The following is a 15,948-nucleotide window of genomic DNA, read 5'->3' on the forward strand; positions in this document are numbered from 1 at the left end:
TACTAAAGTTCTAAGTAAAGAAGTGGTAGTATATTTATAAAATAGATGACTTGTAGATATGTATACAAAGCATCGATATTAGTAAACAGCTATGAAAGCTGCTTAAACTGACTGGTGTGATCTGGAAATAAAGAAAGGTATCCCGTCTATCCCTACCCTCATTGAAGTTATGATAAAAATGTTTAGAATAGAATGAAAAGATCAGGGTCTGAGTAAGAAAAATAACTTGTGCAATGTTCTCATAACAATATGCAAGTTATTTTAGGGCAGTACAAGGTTGTTTTAAGATACTAAGGAGAATATTAAACAAATGATTTCAAAATCAGAAAACGTGATAAAAAATGAGGTATGAAAATGAATGTCAAGAAAACAAAATTAATGAGGAGAGAACAGAATAAGTCAATTAATATCTTCACAAAGGGAGAAGGATTGAACTAGTAAAAGAATACAGACACTTAGGATGATACAATAATATAAAAGCTACTGCATAAGAGAAAGGGATGTAAAATCTGGAATACCAACAATGAATAGGAACAAAATTTATTATGTAGCAAGATGGAGTAATATAAGAAGAAGCATTTTCTGAATTTTATATCTCTAGTCTATTTCTGAATTGATATAAAATTAGACATTAGTGAGAAGGAGAAAAATAATGTCTGGAAACATTTAAAATGTAAACATAGAGATTGGAAGAAAATGAATGAAAAACAAAGAAGAAATGAAGACAGTAAATAAGAGTAGGAGCTTAATTACCACAATCCAAAATAATAATAGTAATAACTAATGGCAGTGAAATATAATGCAATGGGTCAATTAAAACAGTGTTAGAAGAAGCACCAGAAAGCAAAAAAGTAAAAATGATGGATGATCTAAAAGAAATAAACTTAATTTAAGAAATGATCTAAATCATAAGCTTACAAATTTAGGAAAGAGATAGGAGATAAACATGAAGTAAAAGACATGCCTCACACCCACTAAAAAACCTTATGATATGATGCACATAATCAATATCTTACCTTACTAGTAATATAAATATCTTCTCTTTTTACAACACCTTCCTTAATTTTTGTAGCAATACCTTCTCCAACTTCTTTCTCATTTTGATAAACATGAGCACAATCAATATGGCGATAACCGGCATCTAAGGCATATTTAACAGCTTGTGTTACTTCACCAGGCTTAGACTGAAACATATTTCAAATGATGCATTCGTAAAAACAACCCAATAAAAACATTTTTCATTAATAATAAACATGTTTTGTATACTTACTTACTTGAGATCAAAGTATGCAATCATCTATTACTAAAACAATATAAATAAAATGTGTGGTACATGAAAGCTGTATAAGAAAAAAGTTTAGATAGTGTAAATCAATAAATTAGTTTATATAACATCTGTAAGAAACAATATATTGCATAAAAGGTGTGATCAAAAAGGTCTGAGCAAATTTTGTACTTTTATGACCTCGACATGCAGGGATAAAACTTTTTTCTGATATCAGTATAATAGTCCTTCATATACATTTACAAACATTGAATGTGTCATTTAAATTTGGCAACTACTGCCAAATTACAACTATTATTTGGCAACTATTGTGTTAATTTGTTACATTTATAACAGAAGCTTATATAGTATGTAAAAATTTCATGTAAATGATGAATTTTCTTTCTCTATTTTTGTGAAGATTTTCATTGAAGTTTTTGTGAAAATCAAGCAAGCAGATTAGGCAATTTATAAATAATAATACTTAAAAGATTTTATGAATAATAATACTTCAAAGATAGTATTGAATTGATTGGGCATGATGATAGAGATGGAAGACAAACTAATAATCAACAAAAACATGCAAAAGTTCAAAAAAAGTCACAGCTACTTATTACTACTGATCATTTTTAGAGAAGTTGTTGAAAGCATGGATTCTCATACGGTTTACTACATGGTTTTACTACTGTTTTTTGGCACAAGGATGGCAACAAAATCTGTTGCATAATCCTTACCATCTTTGAAGACTCTAATAATGATTATTTATTTATAATTTTGTAATTAATTCCATCAATCAATTCACACAAGCAAAGCTCAATTATGTCTGACAGAAACAAAATGGAAACCAACCGCTGCACCAGACAGGATAAGATATTCATGCTTGATGTCTTTAAAATCATATTATCTTGAAGGGCTTTTAACCTTTTCAATCAAAACAATACTTTTTGTAGGGATCAATAAAAGGAAGGTTCCATAACTGATTGAACAGACTTGAACAAATGGAAACTGCTTAAATACTGTATAGAAGCGTTTTACAAAATCAGCGGATTTAGATTAATGTATTTTGAAGCAAAGTTTATTTAAGTTATTTATGTGGCTTTCCAAATGCTCTATATGTAAGGACAATTTATATTGTTTGCGAGTTAAAAAAAATATTGACTAATGATGGATGATGACTGGTTGTTCAGAAAATAACATTGTATTCATCAGACCTGTTCCTGAACAACATATTTTTTTTAGAGGATGAAAAAACGATAAAAAAGAACATTATTTTGTGACTGCTGAGGCATTCAACAAAAATCACTAAGTGATTTTATGCCTTTCTTAATAAGTGAATTGAATAAATATTTAAAAAAATCCATTAATGTAATTGTGAGATAGGACAACATAAACATAGATGAATACAATTTTGAATTGATGAAGTTTACAAATTGATTTTTATTACAAATCTTATAACAATCTATTTTCACTTCATTAGAGAAAGTTCATACTAGTATATATGTACTTTTTATGAACTAATAATGAGTTAAGTCATCGATTACTAATTTCATTACATCTGACAGTTTTTTAAAATTAAAATTGCTTAATTTTTTTTTTTCATAGAAACAGTAATTTTTGTAAAATGTAAAAATAATTAAAATAATATATAATACAGGTATTCATAGAAAAGTAATATTCACTTAACCATAATATTTTTTAAAAAAATTTAAGCATTAATCTCTCATAATATTATGACACCTATCATGGTGAGGAGGCATCTCTATGATTCACATGGAAGTTTCTGGGTTCAAATCCTGATGAGGCTCAGCATCTTTTCATTTATCACACTACAAAAATGTATTATTAATTATAAAAAATCTAAAGGAAAGTAACATAACTAGGTATCAGTTTGCAGTTGAAGGATTAAAGTAATAAACAAATATTACATAAGTTTTTCTTAAACTGTTATAAAATTAAATTAATAATTAAAACACAATAATCTTAAAAAAATTTCTTACTATTCTGACCAATCTTTAAATAGTTTAACTTTAATTATCCTTTATCTGACATTTCTTTTTGATAACCCTAATTAATGAACATTTTAAATGTTTCAACTTTAAATTAACATTGATAAGAGCAATTCAGTAATACCAACTTCCTGATAATTCTTGCTTTCTTATCAATTAATTTATACAAATAAAATCCTGAAATATTGCAGCAAAATTAAAGTGTAATGTCAGTTAAAATAAGACCACATAAATTAGAACAGCAAAAATAATAACTTTAACAGATTATCTTTCTACGTAATTTTAACAACAAAAAAAATATAGTAAGACACAAGTGATTTTTCCCAAATATACTGCATTGAAATCTCTGGTAATATCAAAAAAATATTATAATTAGATGAAATTATATTATAATATTATAAAAATATTATTCTGCTATCAATAGTAGAAAAAAAAATCATTTTTATAAAAGTTTTGGCACATTGGTCTTCTTAAAGTGTTTTGTTGCATAAATTTTTTTATAACATTAAATAATATATTTCAGTCACTATAAATTCATCTTGTTAGCCTTGATTAAACAGGTTGGGCCATGTGATAGATATAACTAATTATTTTACATTACTGGTGCTGTAATATCACAATACAAACAATTTTTGTTTTCTATAATTATTAAATAATTATCAAAACCTAAACCGACAACGATTGTTAACGTCTATATGCCTACAAGCGCCCATGATAATGATGAGGTAGAGTGTGTATACAAAGAGATTGATGAAGCAATTAAACACGTAAAAGGAGATGAAAATTTAATAATAGTTGGAGATTGGAATGCAAGCACTGGAAAAAGCAAGGAAGGAAATAGAGTGGGTGAATACGGGCTGGGCAAAAGGAATGAAAGAGGGGACCGACTTATAGAGTTTTGCATGAAGTATAATTTAGTAATTGCCAACACCCAATTTAAAAATCATAATAGAAGAATATACACTTGGAAAAAGCCAGGCGATACTGCAAGGTATCAGATAGATTATATCATAGTTAAGCAAAGATTTAGAAATCAACTCGTTGACTGCAAAACTTACCCTGGAGCAGACATTGATAGCGACCATAATTTGGTGATAATGAAATGTAGATTGGGGTTTAAAAACCTGAAGAAAAGGTGTCAGATGAATCGGTGGAATTTAGAGAATCTTGAGGAAGAGGAGGTAAAGAAGATTTTTGAGGAGGACATCGCAAGAGGTCTGAGTAAAAAAGATAAGGTAGAAAATGTAGAAGAAGAATGGGAGAATGTTAAAAAGGAAATTCTTAAATCAGCAGAAGCAAACTTAGGCAGAATAAAGAGAACTGGTAGAAAACCTTGGGTTTCAGACGATATATTGCAGCTGATGGATGAACGTAGAAAATATAAGAATGCTAGTGATGAAGAAAGTAAAAGGAACTATCGGCGATTAAGAAATGCTATAAACAGGAAGTGCAAACTGGCGAAAGAAGAGTGGATTAAAGAAAAGTGTTCAGAAGTGGAAAGAGAAATGAACATTGGTAAAATAGACGGAGCATACAGGAAAGTTAAGGAAACTTTTGGGGTGCATAAATTAAAATCTAATAATGTGTTAAACAAAGATGGTACACCAATATATAATACGAAAGATAAAGTCGATAGATGGGTGGAATATATTGAAGAGTTATACGGAGGAAATGAATTAGAAAATGGTATTATAGAGGAAGTTGAGGAGGATGAAATGGGAGAAACAATACTGAGATCTGAATTTAAGAGAGTATTAAAAGATTTAAATGGCAGAAAGGCTCCTGGAATAGACGGAATACCTGTAGAATTACTGCACAGTGTAGGTGAAGAAGCGATTGATAGATTATACAAACTGGTGTGTAATATTTGTGAAAAAGGGGAATTTCCGTCAGACTTCAAAAAAAGTGTTATAGTCATGATACCAAAGAAAGCAGGGGCAGATAAATGTGAAGAATATAGAACAATTAGTTTAACTAGTCATACATCAAAAATCTTAACTAGAATTCTATACAGAAGAATTGAGAGGAGAGTGGAAGAAGTGTTAGAAGACCAATTTGGTTTCAGGAAAAGTATAGGGACGGGCAAGGGAAGCAATTTTAGGCCTCAGATTAATAGTAGAAGGAAGATTAAAGAAAAGCAAACCAACATACTTGGCGTTTATAAACCTAGAAAAAGCATTAGATAACGTAGACTGGAATAAAATGTTCAGCATTTAAAAAAAATTAGGGTTCAAATACAGAGATAGAAGAACAATTGCTAACATGTACAGGAACCAAACAGCAACAGTAACAATCGAAGAACATAAGAAAGAAGCCGTAATAAGAAAGGGAGTCCGACAAGGATGTTCGCTATCTCCGTTACTTTTTAATCTTTACATGGAACTAGCAGTTAATGATGTTAAAGAACAATTTAGATTCGGAGTAACAGTACAAGGTGAAAAGATAAAGATGCTACGATTTGCTGATGATATAGTAATTCTAGCCGAGAGTAAAGAGGATTTAGAAGAAACAATGAACGGCATAGATGAAGTCCTACGCAAGAACTATCACATGAAAATAAACAAGAACAAAAGAAAAGTAGATGGACCACTGAATGTGAAAATAGGAGGAGAAAAGATTATGGAGGTAGAAGAATTTTGTTATTTGGGAAGTAGAATTACTAAAGATGGACGAAGCAGGAGCGATATAAAATGCCGAATAGCACAAGCGAAACGAGCCTTCAGTAAGAAATATAATTTGTTTACATCAAAAATTAATTTAAATGTCAGGAAAAGATTTTTGAAAGTGTATGTTTGGAGTGTCGCTTTATATGGAAGTGAAACTTGGACAATCGGAGTATCTGAGAAGAAAAGATTAGAAGCTTTTGAAATTTGGTGCTATAGGAAAATGTTAAAAATCAGATGGGTGGATAAAGTGACAAAAGAAGAGGTATTGCGGCAAATAGATGAAGAAAGAAGCATTTGGAAAAATATAGTTAAAAGAAGAGACAGACTTATAGGCCACATACTACGGCATCCTGGAATAGTCGCTTTAATATTGGAAGGACAGGTAGAAGGAAAAAATTGTGTAGGCAGGCCAAGTTTGGAATATGTAAAACAAATTGTTAGGGATGTAGGATGTAGGGGGTGTACTGCAATTAAACGACTAGCACTAGATAGGGAATCTTGGAGAGCTGCATCAAACCAGTCAAATGACTGAAGACAAAAAAAAATTATTAAATAGATATATATAATCCAATCTACTACTAACATATAATGCAAACAATTTGCCTATCTCTAACCATAACAGAAATTTTTTTATTACAAAGTAATAGTTATTTAATAAACTATATTTAATAAACTGGGACAGAAGATATACAACATTTCCAAAAATGCTGCAAATATTAAAATGTTCTGAAAAAGAAATATGCATCAGCCAAATATGATGAATTCTATCCAAACAGTAAACAGTAAGAATATCTCTTAGAGTATCTTTTTCCCTCGCGATAACTATCTGACTTCCGTTTGGAAAAAAAAAGTTTTTTCACCAATTTCATCGCATAGATTAGCAAACAATCTTTTCTGCAATGTATAAAATAATATTCCCACTTACCAACAGTTTTTAATATAAGTATCCGAGCGCTTTCGGAGTTACTTGGATTCGGAGTCATCATGGATTATCTGAAGTTATTAATTTAATATTCATGTATGTAGTTTTTAATGTACAATTATAATTAAACTTAAGTTAAAACTGTTACGTTCATAATAGTCGATTGTCAATTAATAAAATAAGTTACACGTAAATAAAAATGTAACATCATGTCCGTAAGATGTTTACGACTATTATCATAGTCGTAACACATAAATCATAGTAGTCGTAAGACATAATAATCGTAAACATCTTACGGACATGACGTTACATTTTTATTAACGTTTTATTATGATAACGATTTATTACCTTATTTTATTAATTGACAATCGACTATTATGAACGTAACAATTTTAACTTCAATTTAATTATAATTAACATTAAAAAATTATATACATAAATATTAAATTAATAACTTCAAATAATCCCTGATGATGGAGAAGTGACTCCGAAAGCGCTCGGACACTTATATTAAAAACTGTTCTTAAGTGGGAATATTATTTTATACATTGCAGAATAGATTGTTTGCTAATCTATGCGATGAAGTGGATGAAAAGTCTCTTTTTTCCAAACGGAAGTCAGATGGTTATCGCGGGGGAAAGAGTTAACCCGGTTGTTGGAACTGCGAGATGAATTAATAATATTTTTCCAGGATAAACAAACGCCATTCTCAATATTTTTACAGAGTGATGAGTATATGTTGCAGAAGCTTGATACCTGGATTAGTTCAAGGCAAATTTTTTTTATATATTTCCTCTCACTTTCGATTTTACTGGGAAAAATTTGGATGAAGGTACAATTATTCACCACAGTTTGGATAGCATGAAGATGGATTTGCATGAGCTAAAAATTTAGTTGGCGGAGTATTTCCCGGAAGATAAAAATTATTTCTCGAAGAGAAGGGTGCTGAAACCATTTAGCGAAGTTACCGGTTGAAATTCACGACCAGCTCATCGAAATGTCTGCCGACAAAACGTTACAACTACAATTCACATCTGAAGATTTAGTTACGTTTTGACTTGCTCATCAAAGTGAATTTGAAATTTATACACAGAAGCATTGAAAATATTAATCCCTTTCGCCTCGTCTTACCTCTGTGAAAGGATTTCCGTCTACGACTGCGCTAAAAACTGAACAAGGAATCGTCTTTTATCACTTGAAAACAAATTGCTTTTCTGTGTTTCCAACACAGATCCACGTATGGAAAAACTTTTAAATAAAAAACAAATGCAACCATCTCATTAATTTTACATGTATACTTAAAAATGTAAGTAAAATATTTATAATAAATGATTTTTTTCTCGTAAAATGATTTCATTATTGTTTACGTACGCTAATTTCGCGACCCCCAGGCTGAGAAACGCTGCTTTACACAATTTACTTTTAGTTTCATTATTTGGGAAACGGATTGTAAATAAAACATTTAAAAATTTTAAACAAAGAAAAATTGTTTTATTTAAATAAAATAGTCATGTAAATTCTATTACTGACAGTAATAAAATCTTTGAAGGAAAGTTTATACAGCTTTTTGAATCAACGACTATATATTTTGAATCATCTCTGTAATTTGAAAGAGAGAAAAATAACAAAAATACATACTGCTTAGGTGTACTATTATTTTATAATTATAATATTTAACTAGAGCAAATATGTAATGTATATATTATGAGCTATTTATATATTAACTGCATTAAAGAATTGCATTACTGACATAATAGTTGGATATTATTACATCTATTCATACACAAATGCTTGTTCGTAATATTTTTTTGTTATATTGTTAAAACTAAATGGTTACTTTTTTTTATACTGCAAAAAATAAATTAATATTTCATTGACATCTGGGTAAGTTACATAATTACGCATTATATTGATCATGTCAAAAATAAATAAGATTGTTACATCAAGAATAACAAAAAAATTGCTCCATCATTTGTTGGGAAAAATCAAGATAAACTTCAAAACATTAGGTCAGAGTTTATAACAAATATTAAAAATAAAACAGAAAATCTTTAATGGAATCATTCATACAAAAAAGAAACCACATGAAGGAAGTAATAAAAACATGTGAAAATAATAAATAAAATTAGTACAGAATAAAATAAAAATGTTTGAAGGCATTAATTGAAAAATACTTAAGTACTCATTAAATAAATTGGATGTAAAATATTTAGTTTTTTTTTTAGGATGATTAATTTACCACATAATGTGTATTATTTAAAAAAACTACCAAGTGTATTATTGGTTATGTAAAAGAAGTATTTATTTTTTACATAAACAAAATAAAGTCACTTATTTTCATGCTACAACAAAATGTAATACAATTATATAATATTGAATTACAAAGGTCACATTCATTTATCAATTAGCTTACCACAATACATATTATGTATAAAATAGAAAGGTAGTTATTTGATCACATTGACTTGTAAAATTGATTAAATACAGGGAATATGACCTTGATACTGTGTAATTTTAATATTAACTCTAGTAAAATATTTATTTTTTTGGTAGATGAAATTACACAGAAGCTTTTAGGCTTATGCATTGAATACAAAAATGGAATTTTGTAGCATATGAAAAATGTCATACTGACCAGGATTCAAACCCAGGTCCTCCAGATGGAAAGCCAAGGTACTACCATTCTGCCACGAAAATCAGCAGAGAAATGATTTTATCTAGTCCCTAGCAAATTTGGGGGAAAACATCATTATTTTATTTAATATGAATTTAAAAACAAAAGTAAAAATTTGATCAGTAGCAACTAGTTAATAAATGTGAAATTAAGTTATAAAGTTAGTTAATAAATGTGAATTAGTTAATAAACTAATTCCTGGCAGGATGAAAAGCCTGGGTTTAAATTCATAGCTTTAAGTTCTGGATTTTTCATAAAATTAGCAAAAACAATTTCTTTTAAATTGACAATATACATATGAATGAGTTCATATGCATAGCACTCATTAGAAAATATTGTAAAACAATATTTTCTAATGAAGTTACAAGAGAGGAAGATTTACTCATGTGTAAACTACAGACAACATTGAACAAAGAATTTTTTTAAATTATGTTCATTATATATAAAAAAAAAACATGATTGCAGTTAATCTTGCAGTAGGCTATGTGAGATTTTTTTTAATAGTGTGGGCTGGTCCATCGTCTGAATTGTACATATTGCAACAATGTGTATGTGCTAGGAGATTCATTGTATTAAGTACATTTCTATAATCTTATGTTTACAAAATAAGTATTGTAAGTTGATATTTGGATTATTTTTATTAAAAAAAAAAATATTATTCCTTATTAATAAGGAGGATATTAATAAAAAAAAATTATCATAAAATTAAGCTCCAGAAATGGCTAAATTCCAGCAGCTGAGTTCTTCCTCTAAAATAATGTTTATTGTAAGAGAAAATCAATTCAAACCATTAATAAAATAATTATTATGAAAAAAAAATCAAAAGGATATAATCCAACATAATCTGATTACTAATTAACAATCTGGAAGATTTAATGAATGGAAAAGAAAATTTCTGTTTAAGAAACCAGTAAGGGAAACATGATAATGCATGTTCGATGACAACTGATAATAAAACAATTAAGTTTTACGTATGGTAAATTAACTTCAACAAGATAAAAATGCCAATAAAAGTTTTAAAAAAACATTCAAGTATTATTACTTACTAAGTACAAAGTCAGATATACAGTTTAATTGTAATGCAATCAGGGCAGTACATTGTACAGAAAGCAATTAAGATCACAGAGTGGAAATAGCAGAGAAAGGTTACCGTGACCACCACAATCAATAAATAATTACAAATGAAATACAGTATTTAAAAATATTATCCAATTCTTATGTAAATGACTGTTTCTTCAAATTATCTTAACATTTCACATTAAGTATAGGATGCACTGTAAATACAAAAAAAAATGTGATCAAGTCAACAAATAATGATGAAAAATATATTAGAATGAAAAACAATAATTTAAGAAGCTAAAATAATGTTACATTTTGAAATATGAAAAATCATGAATGGACAATGTAATTTGTAATTTTTTGGACAATGTAATGGACAATGTAATTTTTTTTTGTAATGGACAATGTAATTTTTTTTTATGTCACAGATATCAAAATTATATATTCTAGCTATTATAATGTAAGAAGCTATTACCTTCCAAGTTCCCAAACCCAACGCGGGGAACTCTATTCCATTGCTGAATTTCACGAAAGGAACTTTTGAACCCATAATAATAAAAATGCGTTAAAATTAAATAAAGCAAGAAACTGGCTATAGCTCCAATATAACTGCCACGAAAACCTAGGCAACACTGTTAGTGACCGCCGAATCGTAATAGTAGTTTGTCTCGCAGCATAAAATATTATGGGATAGTCAGTATTACCAACGTAAAATTGTAAACTATCGTGCTTTGTTGTTTAGATTTTTTTTTCATTAATATTGTATCTGTGCAACAACCAGGTATCATGGAAAGATCTAAAAAAAAGCCAATGAATAAATTTCAGTACCGTATAATACGCTAATGATAAGTCTTCACTAGCCAAAAATATTAAATTTCAAACATATTTGATGTTTTCCTATTAATATTAAAAAAGAAAGTGATGTAAACAAGTTCATTTATAACCAAGTAACACTTGATCAATTAAATTTTCGCTAATACTGATAAGCGAAACTTACGGTATTTGTCATATTTATGTACGTTAAATGTAACGTGTAAATATGTCGTCATGTTCCATATCAGAAAGGTTGTGGACGACCTGACATGACACACAAGTCGCAAGTTATTGGTTAAATTGTTATAGGAATTTTTATGACAATATGCATCTCGTAACAAGCTTAGTAAGGATACTGAGAAGTGAAGTGGTTTCCCATTACCCTCTCCATCTCTCTCTGAGCCAAATATACTAATGCACATCGGCATGCCAAGCCCACTAAAATACACAAGTGTTCAGCAACTACAGTAACACTTTTATTCTTCATCACAGAGACTGGCTGTATAATGAACGCCATTACTTTCAAAGAAAGCAATTCTGACTGGTTGTATATCAACAGCAGTGTAAAGTTTAATGAAGAATTTATGGGAACATTTAGAAAGATTAACTCATTTTTTATTTGGTATTTCTTTTTAAATAAATTTGCAGTAATTCTGACAGAAATTTTTTTTTAATATTCCAAATGGGACTCTGCTCCTTGCATCCATCTAGCAAAATATTTTTTTCATGATTTACTTGCTCCTTCATAATTTTCTTCTTTATGATTTGCTCACAGTTTCATTTTAAAAAAAAGTCGATCGTCTAAAAACTAAAAAGGTTTTGCAGGAAATATCATTTAAAGATTGTGACTAAATCACTCTATCTTTGCACAATCAAGGTTTAAAAAATGTTACTTTTCATCTAATATCTTATAAATTTATTTATCAAATATTGACTATATTATAACAACTCATATAGGTGATGTCATCTGAACCATTACCTAGGTAAACCCAGGATTAAAAAGAAAGTAATAAAATCTAGAAAGTAATAGAAATCTGATTGCAAGAAAACCACTTATCATAGATCCATGATACACTAGAATTTAATTCTTTAGTCTACAAAGGGAACGTGGTTTGTGCAAACTTGCAAGATTCAAATTTTTATGGGAAAAGTAAAAATATGAGATATTTGAACTGTTCTTTTTCAGAAGTATTCTATCTTCAGTGTTAACTTATAAATGATTCATTTCTCCTGGATCCCTCACTAATAAAAGTTAACATATTATACAATACTCAAAATGCTTTTAGAGAAAGTAGTTCTCCTTCCAGAGGCTAGTTAAAACTTAATAGTCTGAGTCAGTTGCACCCTACGTCCCCTAAAATATTACATAAAAAGTTATGTACCCTTAGATAGGACCCTTCCACCATCTTAATCTCCATTCTCCTCAATTTACAGCTAAATGTTTGCTAAATGAATTGCTGATAGCTCCTATTTTGTTTTTATCACCAACAATTTTTATTTTTTCGGCATTTATTTGCACATTCTACTGCTCCTTTAGCCTCCTTCATATTAACATAAAATTGAAATAAACAGTACTCTAATCACTATTTTTCAAAATGGATTTTACCTACAAGGACAAATAAAAAACTTAAGGAATTTCAGGATCCCTTTAATCTAACACTACTTCAATTAATGCAGTATTGTAATCAGTCTGACATCAAAGTAGTTTGGTCCCTCCTTAGCTCTGCATCAGTTCTTGATTTATTTAATGAAAATCTGATAAACCCCATGATTAAAATAAAACTAAATATGTCAACATTTAAATTCTTAGGTATTGACTTATAAAATAAAACTTTTGTCTTCAACTTCTAACAAAAAAAATAAAACATATTCCTCACAATATAATCTTCATGTTTTAACATTTCAAACACAATTAATGAACTTGTAGCAAATCTAGTTCCTTCATTAACAATTTGAATAACTTTTTTTTTTGAATTGGTTAATTTTTTGATTACAAAGACTCACTAATTTTTACAAAAGTTAAAATAAATAAAGTGTAGGCAATGAATAAAGTGAATAATTTTAACTCCAATGTTGGGAAACTCGTCAATGAATTTTTTCAAGAAGATAAAATCTAGTCAGAGGCAAAATATAGTCAAGGGAGGAAATATATAACAGAAAAAATTGATGAAAATTGTAATGTAAGCATCACTACAGTTCTCTGGATTATTCAAAACAAACTACACTAGCATAAAATATGAGGAAAATGAATTCTAAGGCAGCTTATAAAGATCATTAATAAACCAAACTTTACACGTGTAGGGAACTCAAACTACGTTATCTAACTGAAGGAAATATTTATTTGGGGGAAAATGAAGTGGAATCATCCAGTTCTTTTAAGGAAAGTTCTTTAAGATCAATCATCACCTAGCAGAGTAATAATATAGCAGAGTAATGATCTTTAAGGATGCTAGAGATCTAATTTTCTGTGAATTTGTGGAAAGGAAATGTTCTTTCAATAATCAGTACAATTGAGATATGATTGAAAATAAAGTAAAGGTTGCAATGCCGAACAAAAAGAATAGTTTACAGAGAAAGATTCCTTCTTCTTTGGGATAATAACTGTCCATTTTTGACTCAATCAACATTTGTAACTACTGAAAATTGAGGCAAAAGACTCTTCTAATACAAATCTCATATTTCAGACGTCCTTTTGTTTGGATGCCTTAAAGAGCCATTCCAAGAAGGAGAAAAGTTTTTTTTGCGAATAAAAACAAAATTCTTTGAAATCTAACCAAAATTTTGAAATCCTGTTCAATGACATTATGATTTTTGGTTTCTTTGAATAAATAATTTTGAAAAGCTGTGTCCTAATGGCTTCATCATTTTTAGTCCAAAATTAATTACTGAATTATTTGTTTCTATATTAATTTTGCGGGATCTTTTAAAATAAGTAAATTATTTTGTTCAGAGTATATATCGTAACTACGATATACAAAAAAATTCATAACTTAACTACAAAAAGTGAGTAAACATATCCATTACATTAAAGTGGCTTGGTCCCTCTTAATATCTTTATTTCTTACTAACATTACTAATTTCTTACTGACATTAAAAATTTTACATACCAATCGTTTGAGCTAATTTGAATGTTATTAAAGGCGGATTAGCATGTTATCTTTTTTTTTTTTTTGTAAATATTCTGTTAAACTGATTAAAACCTCTTTTTAAGTTGGACAAAATAAAAAATACCCACAGTTTCAACTGAGCAATACTATAACGTCGTGACTTATTAGTGAATAAGTTAACAAATTGCAACTACGTAATGTATTATTACAACCAAATTGAACTTGACGAGAAAATTGCCGTTCCACGCGCGACGTCCTAATTCGTGACTAGTTTCAGAACTTCATCCATCAAGTCTCCGTCATTGTACTTCGCTTTCAAATTTTTATTGTCAAATTCGAGTTGCACTGACTATTCTAAACAAAAAAATTATCGCAAAACGCACGTCAGATTCCTGAATGCACTATTTTTTGCAAAAAAAGTCACGGGAATTTTAAAAATATCAAACTGATACTCAGCAAAGTAATAAACAAGGATTAGATGTTAGGGTACTTTTTCGGAATTTCACTGCCAAAAAAAAAAAAATTTTGTTTAAATGTCACTTTTGTTATTAATAAATTGTATATTTAACGTTAATTAGATGAGGTGAGAAATTAATTTGTCAAAACGTGAATCAACATATCTAACCATACACAATCTACGCTCGCTAACCTCGTTTTTTTTTTGTTTAACCTCCGGATCCGCAGTTAAGTATTGCTTCAGAGGATGAGATGAATTATTTGTAGCGTGTGCGGAAAATGGTATACCTGACCGGAATTCGAACCCGGGACCTCCGGGTGAAAGGCCGAGACGCTACCGCTCGCGCCACGTTAAACCGCTAACCTCGTTAGGCCGCTAACCTCGTTTAATTAACATTATAGTTACCTTTAGTTTTTTATGTTTTTTAACATAATGCCTGTATGACATTTAAACTAGATTTCTATTTATTTTTTCTGTGGAATTCCGTAAAAGTACCTAAGCGATGTACAAATATATATTGATGTAAGTATATAATTTTTTTTTATCGCCATCGGTTCTTATTTTTACAGCTGTCCAAATTTTTGTTTTTAAAATATCTCCTGAAAAAAAACCAACGTCTTTTTATTTTTTTACGCTAATAAAAAGAAAATAAAAAATGACAAGTAAGTGTTTTTTTTATACATTTTACAAAAAAAAAAAAATAATAATAATAATTCAATGGCGTAATTAAATTTTTTCTACGCTTTTGTTTGGCAACAGAGTAACACGGTAGAGTCATCCGCAACAATCATACGACGCTTGTATAAACGAATTCATTTATTTAACAATACTTTCATTTACAAGGATTGTTGTAATTATGATTTCCAGGATAATAGCAGTAAAAGATTTGCTTGAAAAAAAAATTGGCAACAATGAATTTAATCAAAAGATTGTAATGATATGGATTATAATGAAATATATATAGTAGAATGGATAGGATA

The 15,948-nt window shown here is 29.0% G+C and overlaps 1 protein-coding gene across 2 annotated transcripts in view; it reads right to left on the minus strand.

Moving 5' to 3' along the window:
* The window catches only part of LOC142324954 (aldo-keto reductase 1B-like), a 32,872-nt gene extending 21,616 nt beyond the window's left edge, over positions 1-11,256 (minus strand). The window contains exons 1-2 of one of the 2 annotated variants that reach the window (XR_012756459.1): positions 11,067-11,256; positions 1,017-1,184 (exon numbers count right to left, since the gene is read on the minus strand). Coding sequence is in view for 1 of the 2 variants with exons in the window: in XM_075366119.1 (XP_075222234.1) it covers positions 1,017-1,184; positions 11,067-11,141 (243 nt within the window). In the remaining variant the exon portion in view is untranslated. The remainder of the gene's footprint in view (positions 1-1,016; positions 1,185-11,066) is intronic. The other variant, XM_075366119.1, reaches the window with a different exon arrangement.
* Positions 11,257-15,948: the final 4,692 nt, after the last annotated feature.

The sequence above is a fragment of the Lycorma delicatula genome, chromosome 5 (genome assembly GCF_047948215.1).
Source record: "Lycorma delicatula isolate Av1 chromosome 5, ASM4794821v1, whole genome shotgun sequence".
NCBI lineage: Eukaryota > Metazoa > Arthropoda > Insecta > Hemiptera > Fulgoridae > Lycorma > Lycorma delicatula.